Consider the following 13,653-nt stretch of genomic DNA (forward strand, 5'->3'; position numbering starts at 1 on the left):
CTCAGATCACTGCATTTAAGGCATTAGAAGCTTTTTAAAAAGTTCTCTTAAAAATATATATGAGATTTGAAAAATGTAAAATAGAACTCTTATGTCTAAAATTCGTCCTGTAATTATGTAATAACTAGAGTGATACTTAACTCCAATTAGGAATTCCATGTATATTGGAAAAATTATACAATTTACAAGACATTTTATTCTACAAAAAAAATGGAATATGCTTTTCTGTGTTGAAGATGTGTAAAAAGCACATCAAATTTTTAAAACTTTATCAGTTCTCTGACAATGGAGTCTAGACTCCCATCAGATGATAATCATCATAGGGTTAGCAAGATTCTGGATTAATTCTTGAACAGAAATAAGATTAAAGTATACATATATTTATAATTTTCATTGCCTTTCAGGAAGGAGAGAATGAAAGTTCTCTGGCCATTGTTAACAACTGTAATCTAAAAGTTTTTACATCAAACACTAAAAATAAAATAAAATTCCCGTGATAAAAACCAAAAACACTATCATTACTCTGCAAAGGAAAGAAACCTTAAAAACAGAACAATAAAGAAAGCACACGACAGATTGTTTTGGCTTGAAAATAAATTGTTCCTAACATTACTTCATTAAATGATAAATCAACCTGTGAATTTCAAATAAGTTATGATTTCAAATAAATACTGTTAAAGACAAAAACTGTAGGTTATAGTAATTGGAACAATTTCACTAGACTATTACAGCCACTTATTGCCAAGTATGGAAGAACATATCAAGCTTAGTAATGTTCCATTCACTTGCATTAATGGTGACATGCAAAATAATAACAAGTAGCAATATTCAAAATTATGGACATTTATTATAAAATAAAGTGGTTTGATAAAAAAGAAACTATATTTAAAAATAAATAAAAATACATGTTAAAATAAAGACATAAACTGTGATTCTTTTGAGTGCAAACAACAACAAAAAAGAAACAAAACCTCCTTAACAGTTATAATAAAACCTACCGCTGTAAGTTAAGTGGCTATTATATAGAAATCAGGAGAATTTAAACCTAAGATCAAGATATAAATTATAAATAAATACAAAAATATATCTGTACAAGATTTTTATTAAGGACATTATCAATGTATATATGCCTAAATATGAGACTGCTAATAAAATGTTGAAGAACTTTGCCCTTCTCGATTTTAGAAAAGGGTATTTTTCTGAAGACAAATGTTTAAAGTTAAGGTACTAGGACTTCATGAATTTCACCCACTGTTACCATCAGCAAATTGTGATTAAATGGCAGCTGCTCTTTTAGACAAAAACAAAACAAAACAAAACAAACTTCCTGGTAATATAAGAAACACAAACCGAGCTTTCTGAATCACAAAAACGCTGAAACAGAAAGGTAAAAGTGACTAAAAAATGTGAAATTAAGTAATAATAAAAGTTGCATATATATACATATCTATTTTTACATAGCTATGCTTAGTCTAGGAAAATCTTGTACAGGCATGCTTTTTGTGGCATCCAGTTGATTATATTCCTGTATGAGTGCTGATAAAGATGACACAGCTTCAGTAAAAGAGCTTTCCTCCATTCCTTCAACTTGTAAATAGTGATGAAGGTGAGCCTACAAATAAATAACTGGATGCAGTTTACCGTTTTAGGAAATTTAATACATACAGCAATCTGTAAGATGAACGCATCTTAAATAGCCAAAATAAATACATATAGTTACAAAGCTGTACTGATAATTACCTTTTTCTTGTAGAGCCTCATGAACCTTTCTCTCAGTTCCACAAAGGTAGGTTTCACGCAAGTGTTATTTGCTAAAGCTAATAATGAATGAGAATGGCCCACAGGAGGTACTGAACACAGGCTGGTCTTCCAGCCTTCTTGATTCCAGGACACAAACTGTAGCGAAGGTTTTAATCTGAGATAGAAAAATTCAAAGGTAAGAATTAAGGTACTAAAAATGTCTGCCATATTACAGAGCCTGTATTAGTTAAACGAGGACATTATTGATGATATCATTCTAATTGCTTAGTTTATAATGTAAATCATCTACTTCTTACTATTAGCAATATCAAAATTAGTTCAGGGAACAGTCTCATAGTGAATTATGGAACATGTAGTAGAAAGACATTAAATTGGCTGTAATGGTTATTCAAAAGGTTGGAAACACATTCCTTAACCTTAGACATGTGGAGATATAAAAAGAAATGAACCTATTATAATTTTCCTTACTTTGCAATTCAACAGACGTAAATAGTAAGACATAAATTTAGAAGTAGTAGTAACAGTAGTACCAGTTGTAATAATAAGATAGTAACAAAATCAGCTCAAATAACAAAATCAGCTAAAACTTAGAACAAGTTCAGAAATTAAAAGACTTCCCATATATCATTTAATACTCATAAATAACAACTTTGTACTATTATCTGTATTTTATATTTGAGAAAATAAGACAGAGAGAAGCTAAGTAGCTTGCTTGAGGTCACACTTTAGTAGTAAGTGATAGAATTTGAAGAAAGGCAGTCTTAACTACTCTGCTACACTGTCCCAAGTAGTGCCCATGATGAAATTATCTTGAAAAATATAAGATCAAACCTTTCAATATTTCTGCGAAGATCTGAAATCTGTACATTTCCTCTAACCATTAAGGCACAGGCGAGGTAGAGACTATGTTTGGGGTCAGCCTGAATTAGCTGGTGATCTTTGCTAAAAGCATCTGAAAACATCTGATCCAACCTAGAACAATGAAAGTGTCTTATTTATACAAAATATTACTTCTTTCTTCTATGTATAAACTATAAAATAGTCATCTATAGATAAATAAACCACACACAAATATATGCCCAATCTCAGCTATCATTTTCTCAAAGTAATCTTGATGACAAGCATGAGAAGAGAGGAAATCATACAGTTATCTATCCTTTTCTTTTTGGGAAAAAAGAAATGCTTCTGCAATATGGTGGTGATTTCTGGTAGCCACAGAATCTTAACCGTAGCATTAATGAGCTCTATGCAGTACTGATTTCTGAAACTTACTGTATCATTATTTAGTTCAGTATACTCATCTACTTTATAGTATCAGAACTATCATAGCTAATTAAAAGCCTATACTGCTAAGATTACTTGGTCTCTGTAAAATATATTACATCATAAATTAGTTAATAATTAGTAGGAAACCATCAAATAAAACCATCAGATAAAACTCTGTAGCAGTGTTCCAGAAAGGGGAGACTTCTTAAGATTCTCTTTTATCCTTCAGTTAAAGACAGGAAGATAAATGTGACTGAAAAATTTTGTATCTAATACACAGCCTCCTAGGTCCTTAATATGGCCATATTCTGGTTCTTAAATTCCATTTAACTCAATATAAACAAGCCTAGGTCCCTTCGATAATTCTAGGCAGAGCTCTGTGAGCTGAACCTGTGGAATGTCTGGAAAGAGGTGCCGAAACTATGCTGCCTATTCATTCAACAGTTATTTACTAAATGCCTACTATGTGCCAGGTCCTATTATAAGTGCAAGGGGCCCAGCAGGAGAGATAAAAATTTCCTGCCCTAATGGAGCTTGGAAACTCTGGTGGTGTAGTGGTTAAGAGTTCGGCTGCTAACCAAAAGGTTGGCAGTTCAAACCCACCAGATGCTCCTTGGAAACCCTACGGGGCAGTTCTGCTCTGTCCTTTAGGGTCAAAATGAGTCAGAATTGACTCGACGGCAATGGGTTTGGTTTTGGTTTTAATGCAGCTTACGTTATATCCTGATTATTCTAAAGTAGAAGGGATAGAGGACTCCTTACGGAACAGGTGGCCTTTGGGGAATTCATGAATCCTCTGTCATTGTGTTCAAAGTTCTGTAGCATATGTGCCTTTGGGCATTTTTACATATACGCGGTACAAATGTTTCATCAGAAGAGGACACCCAGAAAAGGATAAGCACCCCTATACAACAAGTAGGCAAACACGCTTTTGATTTTTCTTCTCATCCCATAAATTATAAAAACTAGTAAAAAACTCTTTATAATTACTGGATCACTTATCTTTACTTACAGTAGAAACACACAGTTTCAAGAAATATATACACCCTCTCCTATGTGCTTATTGCTTATTTTCTTTTGATACAAACGGACTAGGTACATAACTAACATTTATTAACATAAACTAAAGTCAAAACTATTCTCACTTGTTTGGAAACTACTTATAAGAAATTGACACAGTTTTAAAACTATGCCTTCTAGTATCATAATTTAAAAAAAAAAAACATATTATTTAACCACGGATAAATGTGTCCATATGCTGATGTGCAGTTCTTTGAAATATCTACGGTACAGCAAAAGCAAAAATAAAATGAACAAAGACAGTAAATTCCTTATAGATTTTCACTAATACATCTTAACTAAAAACAAACTTTACTACAAATTGTAGTATGATTATATAAATTGAAAAAAAAACACTGACAGAAATATGATTTTTATCAAAATATAACAAAATCACAAGAAAGTCATTTGGCTTTGAAATATTCAGGTTGAAGGACCAAGTCAAAGCATTTTTTCTTCATGCTGAATTAGAATTTTCATGTCTTTTTCTTTTTTTTAAAGAATTAACTTCAAATATAAAAATATCAGAATTATCACTATTGTGCAATAAACATTTTAGCACAAATTTACATTCTACGTGCCCACATTAAAGGTGTATGTTTTACTTTAGTAAATTTTAACATGCTGGGCTGATAATGGGGCTCTGGTAGCACAGTGGTTAAGAGCTCGGCTGCTAACTAAATGGTTGGCAGTTCAAATCCACCAGCTACTCCTTGGAAACCTTATGGGGCAGTCTTACTCTGTCCTATAGGGTCACTATGAGTCTGAGTTGACTCAATGGCAAAGGGTTTGGTTTTTGGTTTTGGGCTTATAGTAACAGTGAACATTTAACGAATGATTACAATGTTCCACTCACTGTGCAAGCTGCTTAACTTGTTCAGCAATAACACTATGATTAGGTAGTTTTCATCCTTTCCTATATAGATGAGGTATAAGTAAGTTTATGGCGACCCCACATGTGCAGAGTAGAACTGCACTCCATAGTGTTTTCAAGCACAGGTTTCAGAAGCAGATTGCCAGGCTTTACCTTTGAGTTGCCTCTGGATGGGTTTGAACTGCCAACCTTTCAGTTAGTAGTCTAGTGCTTAATCATCTGCACCAAACAGGGACTTCACGAGGCCACCGTGAGTCGGAATCGACTCGATGGCAACTAACAACGACAACATACGTTAAGTTATCCAAGATCACAAAGGCAGTGGTAGAGTAAGACTAAATTTAGGCCTGGCTCTAAAACGAATGGTAAAACCCATGGTAAACTCAGTAGTAACTTATGATGAATTCTTTACCTTAACTTATAAACGTAATCATCAATGTTATACTAGTAAGATTTATTTTAAATCAGGAATTAATTTTTCTAAATCATCAGGTCAGCAGCACCCCATGTAGAAACAGAGTCTTACCTATTAGTTGGCATAACTGGTCATTTGCTACTGGCTCAAATAAGCTTATCAATCAGTAACACTTATGACATCCTCACATGGTAGACATGTTATCTTGCCAATACTTTAACTATAAAAAGGAACCTTTAATCTAGTTTTCACTTTCTTATTTACACATGCTCCCCTAATAACTTTAATAGGACCCTTTCCCTCAGTCAGCAATGAATGACAATGTGAAGTTTTCAAGCTCAACATCACTGTAAATCTTATGAGTGTCTTTTGAAACTACACTTTTTGTTAAGTAAATTGATGTAAGTTTTATGCTGAAAAATGACAGGTACAGAAAACAAGATGCTGTGCCAATGATATATAATAGCTACCACACAGAGAAATATCTGAAAGTCACTTATGGTGCTAGGGCTATGATAAGAGTTTTAGAACACACTTATTTGATCTACACAATAAGCATATGATGTAGGTACTCTGAATCTCACTTTTAGAGATGAGAAAACTAAGGGGAAGGGTTTAAGTCACCTACCTATCCAAGGTCCTGTAACAAGTAAGTGACAGAATTGTAATTCAGACTCAAGTTTGTCTGACTTCACAAAGACCTTAATCTTTTTCACTAAAAATTACTTCTATTAATTTTCATAAGCCAAAACATTATCACTTCATTTAATTTCAGATAGTTTAATATCAGCATTTTGAAACAATGACTTCTTATTCAGAGGCATTCATCTAATGGAAAAATGGCTGTCATGAGCTGTATTTTTATATACTCACAAATAAAATGTATAAAAATAAGATGTAGGAAGAAATAACTAGTATTACCATAAACTTTTTTCCTCAAAATTTAAAAAAATGTTTCAAGTTCTCAAGAAATCGGAAAAAAAAGTTACAATATCTTACCTTCGAGGAGGAATGTTAACATCTGCTAGTGTATACAGAGGCGTTAGGCTTGATACAAGATAATGAAGTTGGGGAAAAGGAACTAAATTCATGCTGATTTCATTAAGGTCCATATTAAGAGACCCTTCGAACCTTGCAGAGCTAAAAAATCAACATTAAAACAATGAGAAAGATTTTAATTTAAAAATGATACACTTTGAATGTAGCTTGATTTATTCAGCTGGCATTTTCTCAAATCCTTTTGTACACTCTTCTTTAGTGTGGAATATATGCTCTTTTTTTTTTTTTTTTGGGCTATGTTAGTGAAACAGTATCATGAACAATTGTGTGCGGAGATACTCAAAATATAACACACAACAACTATGTTGTTCTTGTTGTGTGCCATTGAATCAATTCCAACTCACAGCAACCCTATATGTTACAGTAGAACTGCCCCACAGGGTATTCTAGAGTGCAGTCTTTATGGAAGCAGATCATCAGGTCTTTTCTCCCATGGAGTGGCTGGTAGGTTCCAACCACCAACCTTTCAGTTAGGAGCCAAGTGCTTAACCACTGTTGCTCCTTACAACAAATATAGCAATACTTACTTCTGGATTATCTGAAGTTTAACCAACATATTATTATAGTTTCTCATTACACATATAAAAATATCTTTTTTATAAACACACTTTATATTAAGTTAAGCACATATACCACAGTTGACAGTTAATTCCGACTTATGTTGACCCCATGTGTTGCAGAGTAGAACTGCGCTCCATAGCATTTTCGTGGCTATGGCCTTTTGGAAGCAAACTGCCACGCCCTGAAAAAGGTGTCTTTGGATGGGTCTGAACTGCCAACCTTTTGGTTAGTAGTCGAGTGCTTAACCGTTTGCGCCACCTAGAGACTATTAAACACATATAGGTCAACCGTAATTTAACTATTCTACAAATTTTACTAAATTCCTCAAGGGTCTGCTAAATACACTCTGGAATCTTGACTATAATAATGCCAGAGTAATCTTTTGGATCAAAGTCAAGGATATCTTTTAGACCAGCTAATGAGGAAGTACAGATTAAATGATTTAAAAGATGAAGACATACTACAGCAAAAAAATGTTTATCTAACCAAGTGTTTCTCAAACTTATCTACCACAAAATCTTTTATCATCTAACACTTATTAATACTCTATGGAACGTACTTTGGGAAATAGTGCTTTTTTAAAATTTCTATGACTGATCTATCACTCCAAGATCTAAAAAAAAAACAAAACAAAATAAAAACAAAAGAGGTTCCTAAGACTCAGACTAACTAAAAAATACTACTATCCAGACATGTAAAACACAGTCAAAAGCACAGTGAAATTTATAAACTGCCCTTACGTATGCCATCAATAGGATTACCTTGTGAGGTTGAGCAGCAAATTTGCCACAATGTTGTTCATTGCATCAAAGGGCTTCTCCTGGCGGTTTTTTAAAGCCCTGGCACTTGACGTAACCAGACTCTTTGGTTTCACAGTTTTACCCAACTTTCCAGAATTCACTATGACGTCAATTTTGCTAATGATGTCAAATAAAGACTTTTGAGGGAAAAATATCGGGAGAGAAGCTATTAAGAAGAGTGGACACAGATGACATTTTACTAGGAAGGGAAGAAAAGAAATAAAAGCAATTTAAACTTATTTTTTTCTCTAAAATGGGAAGGCTGAAAAGGTAAGAGGAAAGAATGCCTCATATAAACACATAAGCATAAAACAGGATTGACCATATCTCAAAGTTGTCTATAAATCAATGTTATTTCTTACTTGATTGTCAATAGGCAACACACAATCTGCATGCTCATTAAGTTCCTTCATTGCCAAGATGCTATTATAAGGTGAGGTTATGACATCATCCTCACCAGAAGGATAAACTGAAGTCACAAATCTGTATACTTCTGGGAATTCATCCTTAAGCACCTTTAAAAGAAATGTGCCAAGTCCAGATCCTGTTCCTGAGGATAAAAATTTCACAACAAAACCGCATAAATGATTCAGAAGCAATTGCTTAGGAATTTAAATTTTATGTTGGATTTGTAGAAATATGTGTGTTAAAGTCTTAAATTATCAATTTATTCCTGTGATTGTATATTATTAACTAATCTAATTTCAGATAAACAAATGAAGACAACATGGGTAGTGAGGCTTAAAGTCCTGAATTTCATCTCTGGCTCTGACCATAAGGTTGGGCTGGCTTTCTATAGTTCACTTGTTCACATTTAAGTTTATATACATATAGATATACACATATATGTATACACACACACACGCTACCGAAAGAACTGAAAGAGCAAAAAATTCAACTAAGACAGTATTTAGTTTTTACTTGGTGTTAAGCAATTTTAAAATAAAAAGCTGTTATATATATAAATACACATACACATGAACATACACACTTAAGATACTTCTATTTTGTCAGGCATAGGTCTGAAAACAAAACTTATGCTTGCAAAATGAATTCCCACTTGTTCTTTAACATTGTTATAGGCAAACAAGTGAATAACTTTACCTCCTCCCATGGAATGTATTATAAAGAAACACTGCAAACAATCACACTGCTCTGCTGATTTTCTGAGTTTCTCCAAAATTTGTTCTTGGTAAAGACTGCCAAAAACATTGTGACCTACAGCCCTGAAAAAAAGAAAACAGATTAAAAACAAAAATCTTGCATTTATATCTAAAGTACAATTAAAAAAAAAATCTTCATTTATTATTTGTTGATTTTATAATTTCTGAGCTATATAATAAGGTTATAGAAAAATTTCAAGAAGTGTTTTTATTGGACTAAATATATACTATTTTATAGTTTCAAGACAGTAAGTCATATTATAATATCCTAAAAATAATGGATAGAAAATTTAACAAATATTATGTATCTATAATGCTCAGATATCTTGGTAATATAGTTCATTATCAGTCGATATTAAACTATAGTTTTCTAAATTTATGTTCTCTATCTTTTCCTTTAAGGTACAGTTACAACAGGAAAGATTTCATTACATACAGATTCGTCTCTTCTCCATTTAAAATAAACTATGAATTGCAGTGGTTTTATAAAGAGCAGAATGTAGTCAATTAGAAAGACACAATAAAAACTTTTGAACTAGTCTAATATGGCTTAAAATATGAGAAATTGGCTTAAAATATGAGAAAAACATTGGTCACATTATTACCAGATAAAATGGCACATAGTAGAAAACTGATATTCATGCGGAATATCACAGCAAGCCTTCTTAGCTGCTCAAATTTGCAAGTATCGCTATAAGAGTGATTTCGCCACAAAATACAGTCAGGTGTAACTCAAAAATTACATAGTAAAACCAAACAACAATTTAGCTTAACTAGTAAAGAAAGTCTGCTTTGAGCATTATATTTTAAGAGCTATCTATATGAGATTAAATCCACAATGGCAGCTAGAAAGATCCGGTATGAAACTTAGGGGGCAGTGAGTTTATGTTAATGGGGGAGTAACAATTAGGAAAAGGAGGGTGAGCATGACTGTACAACTTGAAGAATATAATCCATGTCACTGAATTGTACATGTAGAAATTACTGAATTGGCGTACGTTCTGCTGTGTATATTCTCAACGACAAATAAATTACTAAAAAATAAAGTTACATAGTAAATTCTACAACTACTAAAGAAAAACTAAGTGAGATGCAGTGTTAGGTGATCAGGTGGGCTCACTGATTCAGCACTATACAACATAAAAGACTGAAGTTGTCAAGGATTTCATTTTACGTGGATCCACAATCAATGCCCATGGAAGCAGCAGTCAAGAAACCAAAAGATGTATTGCACTGGGCAAATCTGCTGGAAAAGACCTCTTTAAAGTGTTAAAAACCAAAGATGTCACTTTGAAGACTAAGGGGTGCCTGACTCAAGCTACAGCATTTTCAATTGCCTCATATGCACATGAAAGCTGGACAATAAGGAAGACTGAAGAATTGATGCATTTGAATATTCTTCACAGTTTCAATCTAACTTCTCTTTAGTGGACTTTTCTTCCACTAAAGAAAAGTAACCATTACATATTTAAGGGCCAAACACACCCCTCAGGCTGACTGAATCCTGGGACAGGTCTCCCTTGTACCTCTGTATCAATTTTATTAAATTCAACTGATGTGAGAACTTATGATAAAGTCAAGTAATATAGGTAAAATAACAGTTTGTAAAGGTATTTAATATTACTATTGTCACTAGTTAGCATTATGCAAGAATCAATTTACATAGAGGAATTTGGAAAATTAATTTTTTCCCGATTCTTCTTTTTCTTAAAAAAAAAAAAAGGTACTGGGAGTAAGAATAAATACAGGTGGCTCTGAAGCATTGTGAAATATCATGTTTTTTGTGAGGCAATCATTTTTAAGGTAAAGATAACGGGCTGAAAGGCCTACAGTTATATGTGGTAAGTTACACCTTGCTTTCACGCCAGCAGGACCTATTAAAAAGAAGGCAAGGTTTTTTTCCAGGTTGACATTCAAGTTTTATGTTCAGTATATTTATTCTCACCAATTATTCCCTGAGCCAGAAACATCAGTGATGAGCTGCTTGCTATCAAATACATCTCTCAATGGTCCCTGTAGAATTTCATTCACTACTCCTTCCTCCATGTCAATCAAGACAGCCTGAGAAAGAAATACAAGCTAATCAGCATATTTTCCTTTAGAATTAGTCACTCTGTAAATGAAAAGAATTTAGTTAAAAGCTGCATTGTTCTTTTTATTATTTAAGCTTAATCAAAATCTTTATGTAGAATCTTTTGTAATAATTAAAAAAGAATTCTGCTGGAAAGATGGAATCCAATTAAGAACTGGATGTTATACTCTTTTATTCTACTCTAAAATGCCAAGTAGGGAAAAAAGGGAACCGAATAATCCCTTCAACTGAATTTCTAACGATCTTTTTATTTGTATGCATATGTGACTATACATTTCTTGAGAACAAGGTCTCAAAAATCTAGCAGGTAACCTTAACTAGAAAAAATTCCCAATAAAAGTAACATACATTGATGTATTTACTCACTAGCAACAACCTTGCTGTACTCGTATGAGTCACAGGCAAAAACTGTCCAACCGAAATCAGCAAACTTACTATTATGTACAAGGCCAAGGCACTGGGTAGACTCAAAGATGACAACAGGGTCCCTTCCCCCAAGTAACCTCATGATCTAGTTCCTTACCACAAATTTTACTGATATGGGGATAACCTATATTACTAAGGATAAAATGAGAATATAAAACATAAAATTAACCATGGAACAAAAAATCATCACAGAAAAAAGGCAGGAAGGAAATATGACAAGACGTAAGCAGGAATAACTTGGCAGTAGGATTATGTCCTGTCTCTTTATTTGTACTTTACCTCCCACATTTTCTGGAGCCCTGGTGGTGTAATGGTTAAGAACTTGGCGGCTAACCAAAAGGTTGGCCGTTCAAATCCACCAGCTGCTCCTTTGGAAACCCTGTAAGGCAGTTCCACTCTGTCTGATAAGGTCACTATGAGTTGGAATTGACTCGACAGGTAATGGGTTTCATTTTTTCCCCCCTATATTTTCTACAGTAAGAAAAACGAAAATGCAAAACAAATAAAAGAAGCAAAGCTGAAAAAGTATTCTGAAATAACATGAAAACCAGTTGCCATCGAGCTGATTCTGACTCACGCGATCCCATGTATCAGGTAGAACTGAGCTCCACGGGGTTTTCAAAGGCTGATTTTTCCTAAGTAGATAATCAGGCCTTTCTTCTGAGGCACATCTTGGTGGAGTTGAACCTTCAATCTTTTGGTTAACAGCCGAGCTGCGTTAACCGTCTGCACCACCCAGGAACTCCTGCAATAACCTTAAGATATGCTACGAAGCTATCTATTAACTCCTTGATTCAGTGTCACAGAGAAAGTGCTTGGTTTATAGATGTTTTTAGTCCTTGGGACCCTATAAACTTTGAGCACTTACTACATACCACTGTTCTAAGTGCTTTATAAGTACCAAGCAATTTAATCCTCACAACTCTATGCATAGGTACTATAACGACATCCAATTTACAGATGAGGAAAATGAGGCATAGAAAATTTTAAATAACTTAACCATGATCACCCAGCTAATAAGTGGTGGAACTGATTCAAACCAGCTAGCCTGGCTGCAGAATCTACACTTTTAACTACCAAACTCTACATACTACTATCTAACCAAAGGGAGACAGTCAAGTTTAATACTTGTAATGTATTGACTACAGCAGAGTTACAATATATGCACATTTACATTCTGTGATTTTACTATGCTACTGAAAGATGTATGATTAAAATAGTACACTACAGTAGTATATTACAAAGACTAAAATTGTACCTTTCAAATGTATTCTTTTATATACAGCAATCATTATACATACATTTTATATATAGGACTGTAGAAGGTAATTTATTAGCGATTTTAGGGATTTTTAAGGCTATTTCTTACAATATGCAATTTTTACCTTACACGATTTTAACACCTAACCAACTGCATGAGGACTGTATGTGCAAACGGCAGTATTAGAAGTTTGTAAGCTTAAACAAACAAACAAAAAACCCAGCTTTTATACGTTCTTGTTCCAAATAGATTTATTGAGATGATTTGTGGAAGATTAAACATACGTACTCACAAAATAATAAACCATAAACCCTCAAATACCTTGCAATCTGGCAAAGAAACAATATGAAGAGGATAGACTGACAGTTATACAGCTCCTGAAGTGAGTTTGATAGGCCCACCACTTTCCTAGTCATTTAGCATTAAGACTCTGACAATAATACAGGCAGTCCCCAGCTTACAAACAAGATTCGTTCCTGTGTCTTCAAAATGAATTTGTAGGTAAGCCAGAACAGGTGTAACAGTTCTTTTTTTTTTTAAATTTTTTTTTTTATTGTACTTTAAATGAAGGTTTACAGAATAGTTTCTTATTAAACAGTCATTACACATATTGTTTTACGACATTGGTTAACAACCCCACAACATGTCAACACTCTCCCTCCTCGACCTTGGAGGACTTTTTTTTTGGTGAAAATATACATTGCCAAAGTTACACCATTTCAGTGACATCGATTACATTCTTCCAGTTGTGCTGCTATTCTCACTATCCTTTTCCAAATTATCCCATCACCATTATCTTCAACTCACTGCCCCTAGGCTTCCCATCAAATCTTCCGAGTTGCTGTTGTCAATTTGATCTCACATGGATAATTTTTTTTTTTTTGTACCTTAGATAAAGGTTTGCAGAACAAATAGT

The 13,653-nt window shown here is 33.5% G+C and overlaps 1 protein-coding gene across 2 annotated transcripts in view; it reads right to left on the bottom strand.

The window, feature by feature from the left end:
* Positions 1–54: 54 nt before the first annotated feature.
* TUBE1 (tubulin epsilon 1) overlaps positions 55–13,653 on the bottom strand; it is a 24,000-nt gene continuing 10,401 nt past the window's right edge. Inside the window, exons 3-10 of one of the 2 annotated variants that reach the window (XM_023727691.1) lie at positions 10,904–11,019; positions 8,900–9,021; positions 8,158–8,345; positions 7,757–7,932; positions 6,375–6,515; positions 2,593–2,733; positions 1,741–1,915; positions 55–1,612 (exon numbers count right to left, since the gene is read on the bottom strand). In XM_023727691.1, the coding sequence (XP_023583459.1) occupies positions 1,454–1,612; positions 1,741–1,915; positions 2,593–2,733; positions 6,375–6,515; positions 7,757–7,932; positions 8,158–8,345; positions 8,900–9,021; positions 10,904–11,004 (1,203 nt within the window). In that variant the 5' untranslated portion in view covers positions 11,005–11,019 and the 3' untranslated portion in view covers positions 55–1,453. The remainder of the gene's footprint in view (positions 1,613–1,740; positions 1,916–2,592; positions 2,734–6,374; positions 6,516–7,756; positions 7,933–8,157; positions 8,346–8,899; positions 9,022–10,903; positions 11,020–13,653) is intronic. The other variant, XM_004372477.3, reaches the window with a different exon arrangement.

This window comes from Trichechus manatus, unplaced genomic scaffold (genome assembly GCF_000243295.1).
Source record: "Trichechus manatus latirostris isolate Lorelei unplaced genomic scaffold, TriManLat1.0 scaffold00017, whole genome shotgun sequence".
In the NCBI taxonomy this organism is placed as follows: domain Eukaryota; kingdom Metazoa; phylum Chordata; class Mammalia; order Sirenia; family Trichechidae; genus Trichechus; species Trichechus manatus.